General features: G+C 44.1%; 1 protein-coding gene across 1 annotated transcript in view; it reads right to left on the bottom strand.

The window, feature by feature from the left end:
- The window catches only part of LOC309543665 (RNA-binding region-containing protein 3-like), a 120,102-nt gene that overhangs the window by 15,206 nt on the left and 81,210 nt on the right, over positions 1–23,686 (bottom strand). The window contains exons 10-13 of the mRNA XM_082276118.1: positions 13,149–13,243; positions 13,007–13,065; positions 9,047–9,179; positions 3,462–3,529 (exon numbers count right to left, since the gene is read on the bottom strand). Coding sequence (XP_082132244.1) covers positions 3,470–3,529; positions 9,047–9,179; positions 13,007–13,065; positions 13,149–13,243 — 347 coding nt within the window. The 3' untranslated portion in view covers positions 3,462–3,469. The remainder of the gene's footprint in view (positions 1–3,461; positions 3,530–9,046; positions 9,180–13,006; positions 13,066–13,148; positions 13,244–23,686) is intronic.

Below are 23,686 nucleotides of genomic sequence, written 5' to 3'. Positions count from 1 at the left end.
GCACATGAAGCTTTCTGAATTTTAAACGTTTTTTCTGATGTGTTTTTTTTCCCTTTCTTTTTGGCTTCATGCGTGAGCATTATCATACCACCTATTCCACTTATGCTAAGGGGGTGAGTGTCCTTGTCCATTGATCTCTACAGTTTCCCCTTATGGGAGTTCAAACTGACCCGGGGGGCAGATTTGTAATACTCAATGGCCATGCCTCAATATTTAATGTTGAATTTGTCATTGTGTGTCTTTAACTTCCACCCCAGGTGGATACTGCCTTACTATATTTTATAATGCAACAAGTGATACAATATGGGGTTTCTAATGTGCTAGTCGCAGGTGTCTAACTTAACCACTTATCGACCGCCCATCGATGTACGTTCGTCTTTTGGCGCTAAATACTGGGGTTATGGCAGCAGATAGCTGCCATAACCCCGGTATTTTTAAAAATGGAGGGCTTTCAGGTAAGGGTGGTCCCAGTGGCGGATTTGCTGCGGGATCACATTTACGGTGTGGCGGAAGAGGTGCCCCCCCCCTCCCGCCGCGTCCCGATCCTTTTCCCAGCTTACCGGACCCGCCGACAGCGAGGAAACCGATCCGGTGTTCCGTGAGAATTACCTACCCGTGAGAAAAACCTACCCTCGTCACTTCCGGTTGCACGGCACTGTGTGTAATGCGGCGTTTACATTAAAACAGCTGTGCTGCAATACGAGTGATCTCCACTCCTATCCCTGTCACTTCCCTCATCTCGGCTAGTAAATATAAAAGCGGCGGCGGGTGTATGAAAAGATAAATCACGGAGCCGCCAGCCGCTTTTATATTTACTAGCCGAGTTGAGGGAAGTCACAGGGACAGGAGCGGAGATGACTCGTATTGCAGCCGAGTGGGTAGGTTTTTTTCACGGAACACAGTAATAATTTCATACTAGTGCGCATGCGCAGTAGTCTGCTCCCCATTACGTATCCGGGGCTGGGAGCATGCGCACTGCTGCGCTGCTCAGCTGTTCCTGGCCGGAAGTGACAAGGGTAGGTTTTTCTCACGTTACACCGGTCCCAGATCCTCTTAGACAGGAAGTTGAGTGAGGGCAAGATGGCCCACACTCGACTCTATGGTCTTGGAGGACCAGAGCGACATCAAACGTCATTGACTAGCAACCGGCTTAAAGTGTCAATTTTTTTTTAACCATTTTTTTTTTTAGTGTACTTGTGAAGTTGTGAGGTCTTTTTGACCCCAGATCTCACAATAAAAAGGTCCCGTCATGCCTATTTCTATTACAATGAATGTTTACATTCCTTGTAATAGGAATAAAAATGATCACTTTTTTTTTTTTAAACTGTAAAAATAAAAAATATTAAATAAAATAAATAGAAAAAAAAAATTAAAGCGCCCTGTCCCCGTTAGCTCGCGCGCAGGAGCGAACGCATACGGAAGCCCCGCCCACATATGTAAACAGTGTTCAAACCACACATGTGAGTTATTGCCGCAATTGTTAGAGTGTCCCCTATCTTCGAGTTTCTTCGCCCTGGCCCTTAAGCCTTTGGCTTTATTAATATGGAGTTCCCGGCTTGTTGAGGGATGGTAGGTTGGCCCCTTGGAGGAAAAGATTTCACTGTACACGGATGATACTTTACTGTATCTACGTGATGCACACTCCTCCCTGTGGGTAGCCCTTGCGATCTTCGATTAGCACGGGAAGTACTCAGGAATAAGGTTCAACTGGAAAAAAATCGGCACTTTTCCCCTTGGACTCTGGTGGTAGGGAAACAGTGATCCCCACTCCTTTGCTTTTGGCAGACGAGTTCAAATTTCTAGAAATTAGGGTCCGGAGTAATCTCAGCAATTTTTCAGTTGAACCTCTTCCCCCTTTTTACAGCAGTTAAAAGAAAAATGCACGTCCTGGACCTCCCTTCCGTTAAATCTTATGGGGCGTATTAATGTGGTCAAAATGCTCTTCCTACCCAAATTTATTTACGTCTTTAGGAATTGCCCAAATTGGATAAGGGGACCTTCTTTAAGGAGATAGATCGCTGTGTGGGCTCCTTTCTACGGCATGGAGCTCCACCCTGCTTAGCTAAATCCATGATGTGGAGGGCTGGCTTGCTAACGCAGCAGTCTTGTCTGGAAGCAGCTACACTGGGCTTACTAACAGACCGAGTGAACTTAGTATATCGTGGACATAGCGTTTATGACTTTTTCACTTCCAACCAGAGCAACACTTAGAGTTTGGATGATGGCCAGGAAACGCTTCCTATGTCCTAATCAGTGGTCTCCCTATACTCCGCTATGGGGGAATCCCTCGCTGGGATACTTTAGATCAATTCCAGACCTACAAATCTGGGCCTGATTTGGTGTTAAGACGCTCAGAGAGGTTATGCCAAATCGTACCCTGTTGTCTTTCGCTGATCTGTCGCACCAATATAGTATGCTTAGCTGGATGCTTTTCTGATACTGGCAATTGTGTCATGCAGCTCGATCTCAGTTCTCTAAACCAACCTTCTTTGGCAACAGACCCAGTTGAAGACCTTCTAGCACAGGAGGAGCTTATTAAACTTTATTCAACCCTACTAAGTGTAGATTCTCCAAAGATAGGGAAACTCTGGGAATGTTAGAGTATGGATATTCTTGCTTTAGACAGAGAGACATGGGAGAAATGCTTTGAAAGCAACTCTAAATTGATCATTTCATCTAGGGATAAGTTGCTCCAAACTAAAATGTCTACATAAGGTGTACTATACGCCTCAAAGACTACATCAAATCTACCCATCTAGATCTCCAGATTGTCCCCATTTTCATTGTTCGACATGTTCTGGACGGATGTATTTGATCTTATCAATATCCTTCTACAGCTGTCCCTCCCGAAGACTCCTAAACTGGCCTTAGTATGTATTCATGAGGATGAGCAGAGGCCTAGAGACACAAAAAAACTCTTGATCTCATACCTATTGTTTTATGCGAAAAATGAAATCCTTCCTAATTGGATTTCCCCCTCTACCCTCACCTCATGGGAATCTGCACTGGATAAGGCATTACCCATGTACAAATTAACCTACCTCAGTAGGAATTGTTCTTGGAAATTCGATAAGATTTGGCAGCCGTGGCTGTTCTTCTGAACCTTACTGTAATATCCTGGATCTTGTCTAAAATTATTGTACACTATATGCCTTTCTTGAGAATGGAATTCTCATTTTTTTTACCTTGTTTTCGTCAGTGATGTAACTGTGGATGTATGGTTATGTACCTTGCCTTTGTTATACACTGTACCGCATATTATTTTTACAATGCAAGCAAAAAAAAAAAAAAAGTACGACAGCTAGATACCCTGCTATAAAACAAATATGACTAAGTAAATAAATATTCTTTTATACCAAAGTTGATCTCAAAATTGATTATCTCTCTGAACAAACAGTCAATGGGACTCATTCCAAGAGTGCCTGAGATTTTGCCCTGATGGTGCCTCTTGTATAACATACCTTGGCTGCTATCTTTTGGCTGGCAATTTATTAGTATTAGGCTTGGGACGAGCCGATCGTGCAAACTGCTGTTGCTCAGTTAAGGTCACGCATAAAAACATAAGAAAACATAAGAACAGTGTTTACATGCATACTCAATTTTTGTGACCAAATCCATAAATGGAATGTCCACATGACCATTAAAAAACAAAAAACAAAAAAAAGAAAAAAAAAAATAAACTAGAGAATTATATAACAGACATCTGCATGCTCACTCACACATGCAACACAGGGCCAGAAAAAAAACAAAAAACCCTGCCTCTGCAGCAGAAGTGAGTCCACATTAAAATCATCATCTCAAGCCTGGTTTCACTATTTACAAATTAGCTGGATGAAGCATGCAGCCCATCAAGTCCCATTATGTTTTTATGGCTACTGAATAAATATTGTGTAAATAAAGGGGTAATTCAGGTATACGGTTCCTTTAACCACTTCTAGACCAAAAGACTTTCACCCCCTTCAAGTCAAACCCATTTTTCAGTCACAATTTTCTGGAAATATATACCGTATATACTCGAGTATAAGCCGAGTTTTTCAGCATGTTTTTTCATGCTGAAAATGCACCCCTCGGCTTATACTCGAGTCACTGACTGGAGTGTCTTTTTAAAAATGGCGCCGCTCGGCGCCGACGTGTCACTGCGCATGTGCCGCATGCCCGGAAATAGCCGAACGTGTTCGGCTTTTCCCGAGCATCGGTGGCGCATTTGCGGTGACGTATGGCGGCGCGATTTTTAAATCGAAGACGGCGCCTCACCGACAGGTAAGTGAGATGCCTCCGCAGCCCCTGTATTTCCTCATGCAGTGCTGCGGGCATGGTACAGACATTCTCCTGTACCATGCCCGCAGCACTGCATCTCCTGTGCCATGCCTGTAATTACTGTGCCATGCCTATACCTACTGTGCCATGCCTCTAATTACTGTGCCATGCCTATACCTACTGTGCCATGCCTATACCTACTGTGCCATGCCTATACCTACTGTGCCATGCCTGTACATACTGTGCCATGCCTGTACATACTGTGCCATGCCTATACCATCACCTGTACTATGCCTAAACCATCACCTGTGCCATGCCTATACCATCACCTGTGCCATGCCTGTACCATGACCTGTGCCATGCCTGTACTATGCCTGTACCATGACCTGTAACATGCATGTACCATGACCTGTAACATGCATGTACCATGACCTGTGCCATGCCTGTACCATCACCTGTGCCCTGACCTGTGCCATGCCCTTACCATGACCTGTGCAATGCCTGTACTATGACCTGCGCTATCTCCTGTACCATGCACGCAGCCCCTGTTTTGTGTCTCGTGGTGGTCCAGTTGGGTCCAGTAGCTGCAGCATTTCCCACCCTAGGCTTATACTCGAGTCAATAAGTTTTCCCACTTTTTTGTGGCAAAAGTAGGGGTCTCGGCTTATATTCGGGTCGGCTTATACTCGAGTATATACGGTATATAATTTTTTTTTTTTTTTAGTCAGTGTCCCTGATCACTGCCACACCAGATAAGGTCTCTGATCGTCGCTTCACCATTTAAAGTGTCCCTGATAATTATTAGATACATAATTTATGCCCCTAGATGGCCTGAAGGTTCTTTGTGTAAAAAAAAAAAAAAAAATACATTTTAATTTTCTATTCCTGCATTTCCTACAAAACGTGTGGTAAAAAATTACATTTTAATCACTTCAGCCCCGGGAGGTTTTATTCCCGTTAATGACCAGGCTATTTTTTTGCGATTCGGCACTGCGTTACCTTAACGGACAATTGTGCCGTTGTGCAACACTGTATCCAAAGAAAATTGATGTATTTTTTTTCCCCCAGAAATAGAGCTTTCTTTTGGTGGTATTTAATCACCTGTGCGATTTCTTTTTTTTTTTCTCTCGCTATAAACAAAAAAATGAGCAAATATATATATATATATATATCTCACATTCTGCTATAGAACATTCCCAATAAAAAAAAAATGTAAAAATCAAATTTTTTATCATTTTAGGCCAATTTGTATTCTGCTACTTATTTTTGGTAATAAAAATCCCAATAAGTGTATTTTGATTTGTTTGCGCAAAGTTTATTGCGTCTACAAACGAGGGGAAAGATGGCTGTCATTTTTATTTATTTATTTATTTTTTTACTAGTAATGGCGCCGATTATCAATTAGCGGGACTGTGACATTGCGGCAGACAGATTGGACCCTTAACTGACATTTTTGGGGGGACCAATGATATTACTACAGTAATCAATGTTAAAATTTGGCGCTGTTACTGTAATAACGACACTGGCAGGTAAGGGGTTAACTCAGGGGCGATCAAAGGGTTAATTGTATGCCTAGGGGTTTTTCTAACTGTGAGGGGGATGGGCTTGTGGAATCGACACAGTGACCTGTGATCCTAAATAAAAGAATCGCAGGCACTCTGTGCTGATTCCTGAGATAACACCGGTCTGCTGTGTTTACAACAGCAGACCGTCGCTCTCTCTCCACGGGGAGTGATCGCGGGTGCCCAGCAGCAATCATGGCCGCCGGCCCCATGAGTCGGAACATTAAAAAAAAAAAAAAAAACACCCCACAAAAAACACATTTTATTTAATTTCTTATTTTTGCATACTGTCACCAGAGCAGTGCAGTGTTACCATCAATGCAAAAAGGGGAAAACAAGGGCCACATATGCTGAAACAAAAACAGAACTTGTAAGAACCAAAAAGGATTTTGCTTCTGGGACTTTCATGAGTTGTGTCTTACCATAGCAAGACTTCAGTGCTCTGGTGAGGTGATCAGGATTTTTTTTTTTTTGTACACTTGATTGCTGGAGTCACAAATATTGCTGCTGTGTGCTCTAGAGTGTGCACGAGTGTCCGATGCAGAACGTACAGTTATGTCCACCTGCATTGGTGCCGTTCCTATTCAGCTGTTAATATACAGTAATCAGAGGAAAGGTGGTTAACATATAATCCACACAAAGTAGTAAATTCTGCAGATGATGGAATCCAGTGCGTTAAAGCAAATACCAGTACAATACTTACATCTGCATCTTCAAAACAAAAATTAAAGATTCTACACTATTATTCAACTAATTGTGCATTATCAAATTTAGCCTAATTAAACTCACATATCCTTCACTTGAATATATGGTAAAATAAAAGGCTGCAATTTGACTATCATATGCAACAGAAATTAATATCACAAAATGAGAACAAGCAGGTACAGTATCTCACAAAAGTGAGTACACCCCTCACATTTCTGTAAATATTTTATTATATCTTTTCATGTGACAACACTGAAGAAATGACACTTTGCTACAATGTAAAGGAGTGAGTGTACAGCTTGTATAACAGCGTAAATTTGCTGTCCCCTCAAAATAACAACATACAGCCATTAATGTCTAAACCACTGTCAACAAAACTGAGTACACCCCTAAGTGAAAATGTTCAAATTTGGCCCAAAGTGTCAATATTTTGTGTGGCCACCATTATTTTCCACCACTGCCTTAAAGCGGAGTTCCACCCAAAATTTATACTTACCTCCATCTTCTCGCTCCCGGTAACCTGAAAAACAAATGGATAATCGCAATTTTTTTTTTTTTTTTCACTTACCTTTTAGAGAAAATATACTCACCTTACTTCCTTCGTCCTCCCCTCGGCGGCCACAGTGATTCGTCACTTCCTGGCTTTTGCAATGATTCCTGGGAGCTGAACGTCATCGCTCCCAGGAATCATTGCGCCTGCACCGGCCCCGACGTCAGTTCCGGGGCGCGCGCGTCATTCCCTTCTAAACAGCTTCTGGGCATGCCCAGAAGCTGTGGAGGGATGACGCGCGAGACCCGGAAGTGACGTCGGGGCCGGTGCAGTGCATCGTGGGACCAAAGAAGGAAGAGGACCGAAGAGGACGCGGAAGAGGATCGCGCTGGCTTCAAGCTGCCCACACCTGAGATGGCAGCGCTGGACAAGACAATTTCAAGGTAAGTATTTCTCCTGAAAGGTAAGTGCAACCCGGGACAGATCAGAGGCTAGCCATTGTGGAATGTGCTAGCCCTGACTGTCCCGGGGGTATTTTTATAAAAAAATGTATAACAAGGGTGGAACTCCGCTTTAACCCTCTTGAGCATGGAGTTCAGCAGAGCTTCACAGGTTGCCACTCGAGCCCTTTTCTACTCCTGACGACATCACAAAGGTGGTGGATGTTAGAGACCTTGCGCTCCTCCACCTTCTGTTTGAGGATGCCTCACAGATGCTCAATAGGGTTTAGGTCTGGAGACATGCTTGTCAATCATCTTTACCCTCAGCTTCTTTATCAAAGCAGTGGTTGTCTTGGACGTGTGTTTGGGGTTGTTATGTTGGAATACTGCCCTGCGGCCCAGTCACCAAAGGGGAGGGGATCATGCTCTGCTTCAGTATGTCGCAGTACGTGCTGGCATTCATGATTCTCTCAATGAACTGTAGCTCCCCAGTTCCTGCAGCACTCATACAGTCCAAGACCATGACACTCCCACCACTGTGCTTAAGTGTAGGCAAGACACACTTGTCTTTGTACTCCTCACCTGGTTGCCGCCATACATGCTTGAACCATCTGAACCAAATAATTTGATCTTGGTCTCATCAGACCACAGGACATGGTTCCAGTAATCCATGTCCTTAGCCTGCTTGTCTTCAGCAAAATGTTTGCGGGCTTTCTTGTGCATCATCTTCAGAAGAGGTTCCTTCTGGGACAACAGTCATGCAGACCAATTTGATGCAGTGTGCGGCGTATGGTCTGTGCACTGACAGGCTGACCCACCACCCCTTTAACCTCTGCAGCAATGCTGGCAGCACTATTTCCCAAAGACAACCTCTGGATATGACGCAGAGCACATGTACTCAACTTCTTTGGTCGACCATGGCGAGGCCTGTTCTGAGTGGAACCTGTCCTGTTTAACTGCTGTATGGACTTGGCCACGGTGCTGCAGCTCAATTTCAGGGTCTTGGCAATCTTCTTATAGCCTAGGCCATCTTTATGTAGAGCAACAATTCTTTTTTCAGATCCTCAAGAGAATTCTTTGCCATGAGGTGCCATGTTGAACTTCCAGTGACCAGTATGAGAGAGTGAGAGCAATAATAAATTTAACACACCTACTCCCCATTCCCACCTGAGACCTTTTAACACTAACGAGTCACATGACACCGGGGAGGGAAAATGACTAATTGGGCCCAATGTGGACATTTTCACCTAGGGGTGTACTCACTTTTGTTGCCAGCGGTTTAGACTTTAATGGCTGTGTATTGAGCTATTTTGAGGGGACAGTAAATTTACACAAGCTGTACACTCACTACTTTACATTGTAGCAAAGTGTCATTTCTTCAGTGTTGTCACATGAAAAGATAGAAAAAAAGACTTACAAAAGTGAGTACACTCCTCAGATTTTTGAGAGATACTGTATGCTTTGTTTTTTTCAGCAGACAAGTACGCGAAACAGGAGCTTCAGGTCTCATCTCCACTGAATCAACGATGAAGGCATACATCCTGAGAATCCTTAGAACTATTTCTAATAAGCCTGTATACAAAAAAGGATACAATGACCAATGGCTTGTCAAAAAGAACATATCCGTGGACATGTTTTAAGGCTTTTGCTGCTGCATCTTCATTGGGAAAGCCAATAAAAGCTTGCCCCTTCATTCTCCCTTCTTTCATCAAACGAATATCAAACCTGTTAGGTAAAAAAAAAAAAAAAATATATCAGCTTACTGAGCACAAAAAATAAAGCTTGCATAAAGAATTCATGAAAAAATATCCAGAGTAGTGGCATTTCAGAACAGTACATGTGCCCACGCTGGCAGGACCCATTTCAAACGTTTCTCCCCCCTCAGCCGGCCTTTAAGTACTTAACCTGAGCCTAATCCAGTACTAACTATGTCCATCTGCTGCAGCTCCTACCCAATTTCTCTTCTCACACGAGACTCAGCAGCAGGAGCCATTTACTCCTACTGCGATCAGTTAAATCCTGAAAACAGGCCGGGCTCAGGATCAAGCTGCCATGTCTACCCCCATAGCAAACAGTTTGCTATGGAGGGCAAACGGAGAAGAGGAAGAGCGGACCGCGCCAGCAGGGGACCTCAGAAGAGGTGGTTTGACATGTTCGTTATTAATTAATTGCAGACCACATAACCTAGTTATACGGTGGCAGAGTGGCTCTCCTGCGCTGGATCATAGTTACATAGTTTGTGAGGTTGAAAAAAAGACATCAGTCCATCCAGTTCAACCTATGATGTGTGTGTGTGTGTGTTTGCGGTTAACCGTATATTGTATACCCATGTATGTTGTGGTCTTTAAGGTGCCCATCTAATAGTTTTTTGAAACTATTGATGCTCCCTGCTGATACGACTGCTTGTGGAAGAGAATTCCACATCCTTACTGCTCCGACAGTGAAGAACCCCTTACGTATTTTAAGGTTAAACCGTTTTTCCTCTAGTTTTAGTGAGCGGCCACGTGTCTTATTGTATTCCCTTTCTCTAAAAATGTGTTCCTTATGCTAGGGTCGCCAGTACAGTATTTGTACATTGATATCATATCCCCCCTCAAGCATCTCTTCTCCAGAGAGAAAAAGTTCAGTGCTTGTAGTCTTTCCTCATAGCTGATGCCCTCCATTCCCCTAATTATTTTTGTTGCCCTTCTCTGGACTCTCTCCAGTTCCAGCACATCTTTCCTGAGGACCGGTGCCCAGAACTGGACAGCATACTCCAGATGTGGCCGGACCAGAGTCTTGTAGAGTGGGAGAATAATCTCCATTTCTGGAGTGAATCCCCTTTTTTATGCATGCCAGTATTCTGTTGGCTTTGCTTGCAGCGGCTTGGCATTGCATACCACTGCCAAGCCTGTTGTCTACCAGTACCCCCAGGTCCTTTTCCATCTTAGATTCACCCAGAGGTTTCCCCCCCAGCGAGTAGCTTGCTTTCGTGTTTCTGGCACCCAGGTGCATTACTTTACATTTTTCAACATTAAACCTCATCTGCCATGTAGTTGCCCACCATTATTTTGTTCAGGTCCGCTTGTAAGGTTTCCACATCCTGCATAGAAGATATTGGCATGCTTAGTTTAGTATCATCCGCAAATACTGAGATTGTACTAGATATTCCCTCCTCTAGATCATTTATGTATAAATTAATCAGGATTGGTCCCAGGACAGAACCTTGGGGGACCCCACTTTCCACACCTGCCCAATCCGAGTGCTCCCCATTAATCACCTCCCTCTGGACTCTCCCCTGGAGCCAGTTCTCTATCCAGGTACTCACCTTATGGTCCATACCTACATTCCTTAGTTTGTACAGTAAGCGTTTGTGAGGAACGGTGTCAAAGGCCTTTGCAAAGTCCAGATACACCACATCCACAGGCTTACATTTATCTAGGTGGCAGCTCACTTCATCGTAGAAGGTTAATAGATTGGTTTGGCAAGAACGATTTTTCATGAATCCATGCTGATTACTACTAATAATACAGTTTTCATTACTAAAGTCTTGTTTGTATGTGGTCCCTTAACCTCCCCTCCAAAGTCTTGCAGACTACTGATGTTAGGCTGACCGGCCTATAGTTACCCGGGATATATCTCAGCCCTTTTCTAAATATTGGTACCACGTTGGCTTTTTTCCAATCAGCTGGCACCATACCCGTCTGTAGACTATCCTTAAAGATCAAGAATAATGGTCTGGCAATCACCTGGCTGAGCTCTTTAAGAACCCTCGGGTGCAAGCCATCCGGTCCCGGTGATTTATGTTAAGTTTTTCTAGTTTAGTTCTAAGTCTATCTTCTGTTAGCCATGGCGGTACTTCCTGAGGTGTATTATTTAGTTTAGCATTACAAGCTGGGTTAGTGTAGCCCCCCCAATTCTTATGTGAAGACTGAAGAGAAGAAATTATTTATTTAACACTTTCGCCTTCTCTCTGTCCTCTGTGGCCAGATTTCCTTTGTCTTTTATGGGGCGCCAATGTGTTCTGGCCTCGCTTTCTTACTGTTTATATACTTAAAGAATTTCTTGGGGTTCTTTTTACTCTCTTCCGCTATAGGTGTCTCGTGTTATATTTTAGCCGCCTTGATTTCACCTTTACATTTCTTAGTACACTCTTTGTAATGCTTGAATGCTGCCAATGGCCCCTCAGCCTTGTATTTTTTGAAGGCCCTTTCTTTAGTATTAATATGCATTTTTAGGTTTGAGTTTAGCCACCCAGGGTTTAGTTTTGCTCTTTTAAATGTATTTCCCTTTGGAATGCACTGGCCAATCCCTTTGTTTAGTATGCTCTTGAAGCACTCCCATTTTTCCTCCGTGTTCTTTGTTCCCAGGGTTCTATCCCATTTGATATTTTCTAGCAAAAAGCGCAGTTTTGGGAAATTGGCTCTTTTTAAATTCAGTGTCCTTATATTACTCTTGTGTTTCCTATTACTATAATTAATACTGAAACTAATTGACCTATGGTCACTGTTTCCTAAGTTGCCCCGTATTTCTACAAGTATTTAGATCAAGTACCGCATTGTTTCTTGTCGGTGCGTTCACCATCTGACCCATAAAATTGTCCTGCAAAACATTTAGGAACTGCAGAGCCTTGGCTGAATGCGCACGTTTCCTTCTGCCCAGTCTATATCTGGATAATTAAAGTCCCCCATTATAATGACATTTCCCATCCTTGCTGCCAATCCTATCTGTAAAAGAAGGTCTGCCTCCCCCTCCTCCCTCTGGTTGGGGGGCCTATAGCATACGCCCAAATATTACCTTCCCTATAGCGCCTTCCCTTTTAAGTTCTACCCATAGGGATTTTGCCTGTCCATAGCTCCATTAATAATATCATCCCTCATATTTACCTGTACACTGTTCTTAATATACAGACATACCCCTCCCCCTTTTTACCCTCTCTAAATCTGCGATAAAGGGAATACCCCTGAATGGTCGCCATCCAATCATGAGAGTTGTCGAACCAAGTCTCTGTTATCCCCACAAAATCTAAGTCCTCCTCAAACAGCAGCTCCAGCTCTCCCATCTTGTTGGCCAGGCTTCTGGCATTGGTATACAAACCTCGTAATTTTGTACCTAGTATGCGATCCGGCACTTCCGGGTAGGGGGTGTGGGTACATGTGAGCCTCCGGTGACCTGGCTATGCTGTGATTAGACACAGCACAAGCCAATCAAAGGGTGCTGGCCAATGGATGACTGCCAACACCTGTGGATCGACAACGAGAAGTACAGGACAGGGCTCGGTCTATGTAAACAAGTTGAACACTGACTTCACAGGTTTAGTGCTTTGGTTCAATTGATGCGTTTCTGTTGCTGACAGCAGCACACGCTAAAGAAGGCTGGTCTTCTGCTCATTTGACATGGAAGACCTGCTCATACGGTTAACCAAAGCCTCTGACCACTTGAAGGTGTCATTACCCACTGGTACCATAAAAAAGGCCAGAATGACAAAATACTCAAAATCTGGATGTGTACTGTTAAGTAGGCCACAAGGCATTTACTACTTTGTCATATCAAATCTAGTAACTGCAACTTACATATTCTTTTCGGTTTCAGATGAAAAGTTGATGAATTTCCCAAATATAAACTTGAGCTCCTGTTGGAAAAGAAGTGCAATATGTAGGTAACTGGAGCACATGATGACAGAAACACAGACCGCAATCTGCATGTGATCATTACCTTTTCAGTGACTTGTTTTGCTAAATTTTTCACATACAGTCTGCAGTTTGGCTCTCCCGGCTCATAACCCTTGAACACAGAAAGCTGGCGCATTTCTACATCCAGGAATAAACAAGGTTTTAAAGAAGTTATCGATTATTTCACAATCAAACTTTTCATGTACGACATATTAGTGTTAATCACTAGTCCAAGGTCATTTTGAAAATTTTCACATACATGTTATAATTCGTTTTTTTTGCTAGAAAAATACTTGGAACCATGAACTCCTATTTGCCTTATTCCTTAAGTGACAAAATTCATTCCACTGCAGTGGAAATTAAGCAGCCAACAACAAATTCACAGTCAGATGCACATAAATGGCTTTTCTTGCTTCCTGTTAGGAGAACTGCAAGATTTCCCGGCTATGCTGGAGCCCAGTCAGCACTAAGCCTCACTCCTTGTAGTTCTGTATTTGCTAGCTGAGACATGTGCTGCACCTTTAGTCTACATAATTAGGGAATGGAAATGCGCAGCTCATAACCACAGGAGGAAGAAATATAAGCACTCCCTCCAACTCAACTTGACAGCAGTATTGTTATTTTAAAGCCACAAATATTTTATTATTTTTTTAATGGCCTTATAAAGAAACCTACATCCATTTCCAAAACTACTCTTGAATGGCACAATTTTTCTAGAAGGTATGTATAGATTTCTCCCCTGTGAGGTTTTATTTATTGCTACTATCTACAAATGTTACCACAATGAGAGACTGGGCATAATTCTTGGGAGACTATGGGTCATCTATAGTGTTGAGCGGGTCATCTATAGTGTGTTCGTACCGAATAATTGGATTTTTTTTACCCGAACACGGACACGGACACTTTACTGTATGTTCGGGTAAAAATCCGTGTTCGGTCGTTTTATTTCCGGGTTTTGCATGCTTTGGCGCTCTTTTCATGGCGGGCTTTCAACAGCCAATCAACAATCGTTTAACTGGTGTGCCTTAAGCCATCCCAGCCATGCCTGCAAATGTCTTAGTAGCTGTGATTGGCCGTCTGAAGCATGTGACCAAGTCTTTATAAGTTCGAGGCAGCCGCCGCAGCAGCGTCATTCTGCTGCTTAGCTAAGGGACAGAGCACACATCAATGTGCTGGCTGCTGATTAGGGAAAGATAGGCAGGAAAAAACCATTTGTGTCCGGATAGAATTGAGGGACAGGTCGGAGTGTTTAGGCAGGGCGAGTTGTAGGCATTTTAGGGATAGAGTCTGCTGAATTATAGGGTCAGTGTCTTCTACAAACTACAATCGATATTGCTGTGTGGGGGGTGGGGTGAATCTGCACTCAATCCTGATCTACGATCTCTTCTCAATCCTGTTAGGGACAGAGTCTGCTGAATTTTAGGGAAACTGTGTTCTACAAACTACAATCGATATTGCTGTGTGGTGTGGGATTGGAGATAGGCAGGTGTCAGTGATCCACATCCATTTTTCTGTGTGTGAGCTGCAGTGAACACAATCTTTTTGGGCTGCAGTGAACACAATCTTTTTGGGCTGCAGTGAACACAATCTTTTTGGGCTGCAGTGAACACAATCTTTTTGGGCTGCAGTGAACACAATCTTTTTGGGGTGCAGTGAACAAAATCTTTTTGGGGTGCAGTGAACACAATCCTTTTTGGTGTGCAGTGAACACAATCTTTGTGGGGTGCAGTGAACAAAATCCTTTGTGGGGTGCAGTGAACACAATCTTTTTGGGGTGCAGTGAACAAAATCCTTTTTGGGGTGCAGTGAACAACATCCTTTTTGGGGTGCAGTGAACACAATCTTTTTGGGGTGCAGTGAACAAAATCCTTTGTGGGGTGCAGTGAACACAATCTTTTTGGGGTGCAGTGAACACAATCTTTTTGGGGTGGAGTGAACAACATCCTTTTTGGGGTGCAGTGAACAAAATCCTTTTTGGGGTGCAGTGAACAAAATCATTTTTGGGGTGCAGTGAACACAATCTTTTTGGGGTGCAGTGAACACAATCTTTGTGGGGTGCAGTGAACACAATCTTTTTGGGGTGGAGTGAACAACATCCTTTTTGGGGTGCAGTGAACAACATCCTTTTTGGGGTGCAGTGAACACAATCTTTTTGGGGTGCAGTGAACACAATCTTTGTGGGGTACAGTGAACAGAATCTTTGTGGGGTGCAGTGAACACAATCTTTGGGGGGTACAGTGAACACAATCTTTTTGGGGTGCAGTGAACACAATCTTTGTGGGGTGCAGTGAACACAATCTTTTTGGGGTGGAGTGAACAAAATCATTTTTGGGGTGCAGTGAACAACATCCTTTTTGGGGTGCAGTGATCAAAATCCTTTTTGGGGTGCAGTGAACACAATCTTTTTGGGGTGCAGTGAACAAAATCCTTTGTGGGGTGCAGTGAACAGAATCTTTGTGGGGTGCAGTGAACACAATCTTTGGGGGGGTACAGTGAACACAATCTTTTTGGGGTGCAGTGAACACAATCTTTGTGGGGTACAGTGAACAGAATCTTTGTGGGGTGCAGTGAACACAATCTTTGGGGGGTACAGTGAACACAATCTTTTTGGGGTGCAGTGAACACAATCTTTGGGGGGTACAGTGAACACAATCTTTTTGGGGTGCAGTGAACACAATCTTTGTGGGGTGCAGTGAACACAATCTTTGGGGGGGTACAGTGAACACAATCTTTTTGGGGTGCAGTGAACAACATCCTTTTAGGGTGCAGTGAACACAATCTTTGTGGGGTGCAGTGAACAACATCCTTTTAGGGTGCAGTGAACACAATCTTTGTGGGGTACAGTGAACAGAATCTTTGTGGGGTGCAGTGAACACAATCTTTGGGGGGTACAGTGAACACAATCTTTGTGAGGTGCAGTGAACACAATCTTTGTGGGGTGCAGTGAACACAATCATTGTGGGGTGCAGTGAACTCAATCTTTGTGGGGTACAGTGAACACAATCTCATACTTCTGAAGATTTGAGGGTGCTGCCTGTTCCATACTCCCCCTACTCCTCATCTAGCCTTTTAGGGGTACAAACAATAGTAATTGGGGCCTAGTGTGGTTGTGTACGTGTGATATACATACACTTTTTTTGGATCATATTTTCTATTCCGCTATTTAATCAAAAACCTTTGGGGATCAGTTAAATTGGGGGATAGTCTGTGTTGGTACGTGTGAGAGAGATCCACCTTTCCAAGTTGTTGGGGTTCATCTCATACTTCTGAAGGTTTGAGGGTGCTGCCTGTTCCATACTCCCCCTACTCCTAGCCTTTTAGGGGTACAAACAATAGTAATTGGGGCCTAGTGTGGTTGTGTACGTGTGATATACATACACTTTTTTTGGATCATATTTTCTATTCCGCTATTTAATCAAAAACCTTTGGGGATCAGTTAAATTGGGGGATAGTCTGTGTTGGTACGTGTGAGAGAGATCCACCTTTCCAAGTTGTTGGGGTTCATCTCATACTTCTGAAGGTTTGAGGGTGCTGCCTGTTCCATACCCCCCCTACTCCTCATCTAGCCTTTTAGGGGTACAAACAATAGTAATTGGGGCCTAGTGTGGTTGTGTACGTGTGATATACATACACTTTTTTTGGATCATATTTTCTATTCCGCTATTTAATCAAAAACCTTTGGGGATCAGTTAAATTGGGGGATAGTCTGTGTTGGTACGTGTGAGAGAGATCCACCTTTCCAAGTTGTTGGGGTTCATCTCATACTTCTGAAGGTTTGAGGGTGCTGCCTGTTTTATACTCCCCCTACTCCTCATCTAGCCTTTTAGGGGTACAAACAATAGTAATTGGGGCCCAGTGTGGTTGTGTACGTGTGATATACATACACTTTTTTTGGATCATATTTTCTATTCCGCTATTTAATCAAAAACCTTTGGGGATCAGTTAAATTGGGGGATAGTCTGTGTTGGTACGTGTGAGAGAGATCCACCTTTCCAAGTTGTTGGGGTTCATCTCATACTTCTGAAGGTTTGAGGGTGCTGCCTGTTCCATACTCCCCCTACTCCTCATCTAGCCTTTTAGGGGTACAAACAATAGTAATTGGGGCCCAGTGTGGTTGTGTACGTGTGATATACATACACTTTTTTTGGATCATATTTTCTATTCCGCTATTTAATCAAAAACCTTTGGGGATCAGTTAAATTGGGGGATAGTCTGTGTTGGTACGTGTGAGAGAGATCCACCTTTCCAAGTTGTTGGGGTTCATCTCATACTTCTGAAGGTTTGAGGGTGCTGCCTGTTCCATACCCCCCCTACTCCTCATCTAGCCTTTTAGGGGTACAAACAATAGTAATTGGGGCCTAGTGTGGTTGTGTACGTGTGATATACATACACTTTTTTTGGATCATATTTTCTATTCCGCTATTTAATCAAAAACCTTTGGGGATCAGTTAAATTGGGGGATAGTCTGTGTTGGTACGTGTGAGAGAGATCCACCTTTCCAAGTTGTTGGGGTTCATCTCATACTTCTGAAGGTTTGAGGGTGCTGCCTGTTCCATACCCCCCCTACTCCTCATCTAGCCTTTTAGGGGTACAAACAATAGTAATTGGGGCCTAGTGTGGTTGTGTACGTGTGATATACATACACTTTTTTTGGATCATATTTTCTATTCCGCTATTTAATCAAAAACCTTTGGGGATCAGTTAAATTGGGGGATAGTCTGTGTTGGTACGTGTGAGAGAGATCCACCTTTCCAAGTTTTTGGGGTTCATCTCATACTTCTGAAGATTTGAGGGTGCTGCCTGTTCCATACCCCCCCTACTCCTCATCTAGCCTTTTAGGGGTACAAACAATAGTAATTGGGGCCTAGTGTGGTTGTGTACGTGTGATATACATACACTTTTTTTGGATCATATTTTCTATTCCGCTATTTAATCAAAAACCTTTGGGGATCAGTTAAATTGGGGGATAGTCTGTGTTGGTACGTGTGAGAGAGATCCACCTTTCCAAGTTGTTGGGGTTCATCTCATACTTCTGAAGGTTTGAGGGTGCTGCCTGTTCCATACCCCCCCTACTCCTCATCTAGCCTTTTAGGGGTACAAACAATAGTAATTGGGGCCTAGTGTGGTTGTGTACGTGTGATATACATACACTTTTTTTGGATCATATTTTCTATTCCGCTATTTAATCAAAAACCTTTGGGGATCAGTTAAATTGGGGGATAGTCTGTGTTGGTACGTGTGAGAGAGATCCACCTTTCCAAGTTGTTGGGGTTCATCTCATACTTCTGAAGGTTTGAGGGTGCTGCCTGTTCCATACCCCCCCTACTCCTCATCTAGCCTTTTAGGGGTACAAACAATAGTAATTGGGGCCTAGTGTGGTTGTGTACGTGTGATATACATACACTTTTTTTGGATCATATTTTCTATTCCGCTATTTAATCAAAAACCTTTGGGGATCAGTTAAATTGGGGGATAGTCTGTGTTGGTACGTGTGAGAGAGATCCACCTTTCCAAGTTTTTGGGGTTCATCTCATACTTCTGAAGATTTGAGGGTGCTGCCTGTTCCATACCCCCCCTACTCCTCATCTAGCCTTTTAGGGGTACAAACAATAGTAATTGGGGCCTAGTGTGGTTGTGTACGTGTGATATACATACACTTTTTTTGGATCATATTTTCTATTCCGCTATTTAATCAAAAACCTTTGGGGATCAGTTAAATTGGGGGATAGTCTGTGTTGGTACGTGTGAGAGAGATCCACCTTTCCAAGTTGTTGGGGTTCATCTCATACTTCTGAAGGTTTGAGGGTGCTGCCTGTTCCATACTCCCCCTACTCCTCATCTAGCCTTTTAGGGGTACAAACAATAGTAATTGGGGCCCAGTGTGGTTGTGTACGTGTGATATACATACACTTTTTTTGGATCATATTTTCTATTCCGCTATTTAATCAAAAACCTTTGGGGATCAGTTAAATTGGGGGATAGTCTGTGTTGGTACGTGTGAGAGAGATCCACCTTTCCAAGTTGTTGGGGTTCATCTCATACTTCTGAAGGTTTGAGGGTGCTGCCTGTTCCATACTCCCCCTACTCCTCATCTAGCCTTTTAGGGGTACAAACAATAGTAATTGGGGCCCAGTGTGGTTGTGTACGTGTGATATACATACACTTTTTTTGGATCATATTTTCTATTCCGCTATTTAATCAAAAACCTTTGGGGATCAGTTAAATTGGGGGATAGTCTGTGTTGGTACGTGTGAGAGAGATCCACCTTTCCAAGTTGTTGGGGTTCATCTCATACTTCTGAAGGTTTGAGGGTGCTGCCTGTTCCATACCCCCCCTACTCCTCATCTAGCCTTTTAGGGGTACAAACAATAGTAATTGGGGCCTAGTGTGGTTGTGTACGTGTGATATACATACACTTTTTTTGGATCATATTTTCTATTCCGCTATTTAATCAAAAACCTTTGGGGATCAGTTAAATTGGGGGATAGTCTGTGTTGGTACGTGTGAGAGAGATCCACCTTTCCAAGTTTTTGGGGTTCATCTCATACTTCTGAAGATTTGAGGGTGCTGCCTGTTCCATACTCCTCCTCCTACTGCTCAACCATCCTTTTAGGGGTACAAACAATAGTAGTTGGGGCCTAGTGTGGTGGTGTACGTGCGAGATACATACACTTTCTTTTTGATCATATTTTCTATTCCGCTATTTAATCAAAAACCTTTGGGGATCAGTTAAATTGGGGGATAGTCTGTGTTGGTACGTGTGAGAGAGATCCACCTTTCCAAGTTGTTGGGGTTCATCTCATACTTCTGAAGGTTTGAGGGTGCTGCCTGTTCCATACTCCCCCTACTCCTCATCTAGCCTTTTAGGGGTACAAACAATAGTAATTGGGGCCCAGTGTGGTTGTGTACGTGTGATATACATACACTTTTTTTGGATCATATTTTCTATTCCGCTATTTAATCAAAAACCTTTGGGGATCAGTTAAATTGGGGGATAGTCTGTGTTGGTACGTGTGAGAGAGATCCACCTTTCCAAGTTGTTGGGGTTCATCTCATACTTCTGAAGGTTTGAGGGTGCTGCCTGTTCCATACCCCCCCTACTCCTCATCTAGCCTTTTAGGGGTACAAACAATAGTAATTGGGGCCTAGTGTGGTTGTGTACGTGTGATATACATACACTTTTTTTGGATCATATTTTCTATTCCGCTATTTAATCAAAAACCTTTGGGGATCAGTTAAATTGGGGGATAGTCTGTGTTGGTACGTGTGAGAGAGATCCACCTTTCCAAGTTGTTGGGGTTCATCTCATACTTCTGAAGGTTTGAGGGTGCTGCCTGTTCCATACTCCCCCTACTCCTCATCTAGCCTTTTAGGGGTACAAACAATAGTAATTGGGGCCCAGTGTGGTTGTGTACGTGTGATATACATACACTTTTTTTGGATCATATTTTCTATTCCGCTATTTAATCAAAAACCTTTGGGGATCAGTTAAATTGGGGGATAGTCTGTGTTGGTACGTGTGAGAGAGATCCACCTTTCCAAGTTGTTGGGGTTCATCTCATACTTCTGAAGGTTTGAGGGTGCTGCCTGTTCCATACCCCCCCTACTCCTCATGTAGCCTTTTAGGGGTACAAACAATAGTAATTGGGGCCTAGTGTGGTTGTGTACGTGTGATATACATACACTTTTTTTGGATCATATTTTCTATTCCGCTATTTAATCAAAAACCTTTGGGGATCAGTTAAATTGGGGGATAGTCTGTGTTGGTACGTGTGAGAGAGATCCACCTTTCCAAGTTTTTGGGGTTCATCTCATACTTCTGAAGATTTGAGGGTGCTGCCTGTTCCATACTCCTCCTCCTACTGCTCAACCATCCTTTTAGGGGTACAAACAATAGTAGTTGGGGCCTAGTGTGGTGGTGTACGTGCGAGATACATACACTTTCTTTTTGATCATATTTTCTATTCCGCTATTCAATTAAAACCTTTGGGGATCAATTCAATTGCGAGATAGTCTGTGTCGGTACGTGTGAGATCCACCTTTCCAAGTTGTTGGGGTTCATCTCATACTTCTGAAGATTTGAGGGTGCTGCCTGTTCCATACTCCTGCTCCTACTGCTCAACCATCCTTTTAGGGGTACAAACAATAGTAATTGGGGCCTAGTGTGGTTGTGTACGTGCGAGATACATACACTTTTTTTGATCATATTTCCTATTCCGCTATTCAATAAAAACCTTTGAGGATCAATTGAATTGCGGGATAGTCTGTGTCGGTACGTGTGAGATCCACCTTTCCAAGTTTTTGGGGTTCATCTCATACTTCTGAAGATTTGAGGGTGCTGCCTGTTCCATACTCCTCCTCCTACTCCTCATCCATCCTTTTAGGGGTACAAACAATAGTAATTGGGGCCTAGTGTGGTTGTGTACGTGCGAGATACATACACTTTTTTTGATCATATTTCCTATTCCGCTATTCAATAAAAACCTTTGAGGATCAATTGAATTGCGGGATAGTCTGTGTCGGTACGTGTGAGATCCACCTTTCCAAGTTTTTGGGGTTCATCTCATACTTCTGAAGATTTGAGGGTGCTGTCTGTTCCATACTCCTCCTACTCCTCATCCATCCTTTTAGGGGTAGAAACAATAGTAATTGGGGCCTAGTGTGGTTTTGTACGTGCGAGATACATACACTTTTTTGGATCATATTTCCTATTCCGCTATTCAATAAAAACCTTTCTAGGGCAAGATCTTAAATTACAGAAATATGAGGAGACCGTCAAATAAGGGCCGTGGCCTGGGTCGTGGTGCTGCTGGTAGAGCTCCTGTTGCAAGGAGAGGACGTGGTCGATCTGTGCCAGCTACACGCACAAGTGAAACACCTTCCTCAAGTGTGAGTAGGCGACAGAACCTGCATCAGTATTTGGTAGGGCATCAAACGCCCCTAGAAGTGATGAGGCCAGAACAAGTTGAGGCGATAGTAGATTGGTTTGCTGCTGACAGTGCCTCCAGTTCCTTCACATTGTCTCCCACCCAGTCTACTGCAGAAAGGTCAGAGTTGGCACCTGCAGCCAATGTCCAACCGTCTTTCACCTCACCCCCTTGCAAATCAGGCCAGCAGTCTGAGCCCCAAGCCATACAGCAGTCTCTTATTCTTTTTGAGGACTCTGTCAGCAGGGTTTCCCAGGGCCATCCACCTAGCCCTGCCCCAGAAGTGGAAGAGATTGAGTGCAGCGATGCCCAACCACTTATTTCTCAAGATGAGTACATGCAAGGATCATCGCAGCACGTCTCCGATGATGACGAAACGCAGGTGCCAACTGCTGCGGCGTTCAGCATTGTGGAGACCGACAAGGAGGGCAGGGGTGAAGACTGGGTGGAAGATGATGTGGAGGACGATGAGGTCCTCGACCCCACATGGAATGAACGTCATGCAGGTGACCTGAGTAGTTTGGAGGAAGAGGCGGTGGTCGCACAGAGCCACCAGCACAGCAGAAGAGGGAGCAGGGTGCAGAAGCGGAGCGGCCGTGCCCTAGACACTACGCCCGCTACTGCCCAACGCAGCAAGGGAACGAGCGCACCAAAGTCAGCTCAAAGGAGTTCTCTAGCGTGGAAGTTCTTTAGAAAATGTGCTGATGACAGGACACGAGTGGTTTGCACCCTGTGCAATCAGAGCTTGAAGCGAGGCATAAACCTTCTCAACCTGAGCACAACCTGCATGATCAGGCATCTAAGTGCAAAGCACGAGCTGCAGTGGAGTACACACCTTCAAAACCAAGAAACGTCTCTGGCTCATCCTGCTTCCTCTTCTGCTGCAGTCTCGGCCGCTCCAGCCACATCTGTAGTGATACCGGCACCTGCCACCCCGCAAACAGACGATCTGTCAGCAACACCACCACCTGGGTCACCAACAACCATCTCCACAATGTCCCGTGGAAGCGTTCAGCTTTCCATCTCCCAAACACTTGAGAGGAAGAGGAAGTACCCCCCTACCCACCCGCGATCCCTGGCCCTGAATGCCAGCATTTCAAAATTATTGGCCTTTGAAATGCTGTCATTCCGTCTGGTGGAGACGCACAGTTTTAAAAACCTTATGTCGGTGGCTGTCCCACAGTACGTCGTGCCCAGCCGCCACTACTTTTCCAGGCAAGCCATCCCTTCCCTGCACAACCAAGTGGGGGAAAATATCAGGTGTGCACTGCGCAACGCCATCTGTGCCAAGGTCCACCTAACTACGGATACGTGGACCAGTAAGCACGGTCAGGGGCGTTATATCTCCCTAACGGCACACTGGGTAAATGCAGTGGCGGATGGGCCTGAGGCGGATAGCAATTTGGCGCATGTCCTTCCACCACCGAGGATTGCAGGGCGCTTCAGTTTGCCTCCTGTTCCTAACTCCTCCTACTCCGCTTCCTCATCCTCTACCGCCTCCTCATCCGGACAGCGTAACACCTTCACCACCAACTTCAGCACGGCCAGGGGTAAACGACAGCAGGCAGTTTTACAACTTGCCTGTTTGGGGGACAAACCACACACCGCGCAGGAGTTGTGGAGGAGCATGGAACAGCAGACAAATGAGTGGTTG

The sequence above is a fragment of the Pelophylax lessonae genome (assembly GCF_965119305.1).
Source record: "Pelophylax lessonae genome assembly, contig: HAP1_SCAFFOLD_284, whole genome shotgun sequence".
Classification (NCBI taxonomy): domain Eukaryota; kingdom Metazoa; phylum Chordata; class Amphibia; order Anura; family Ranidae; genus Pelophylax; species Pelophylax lessonae.
This window is presented reverse-complemented; position numbering and strand designations above follow the sequence as displayed.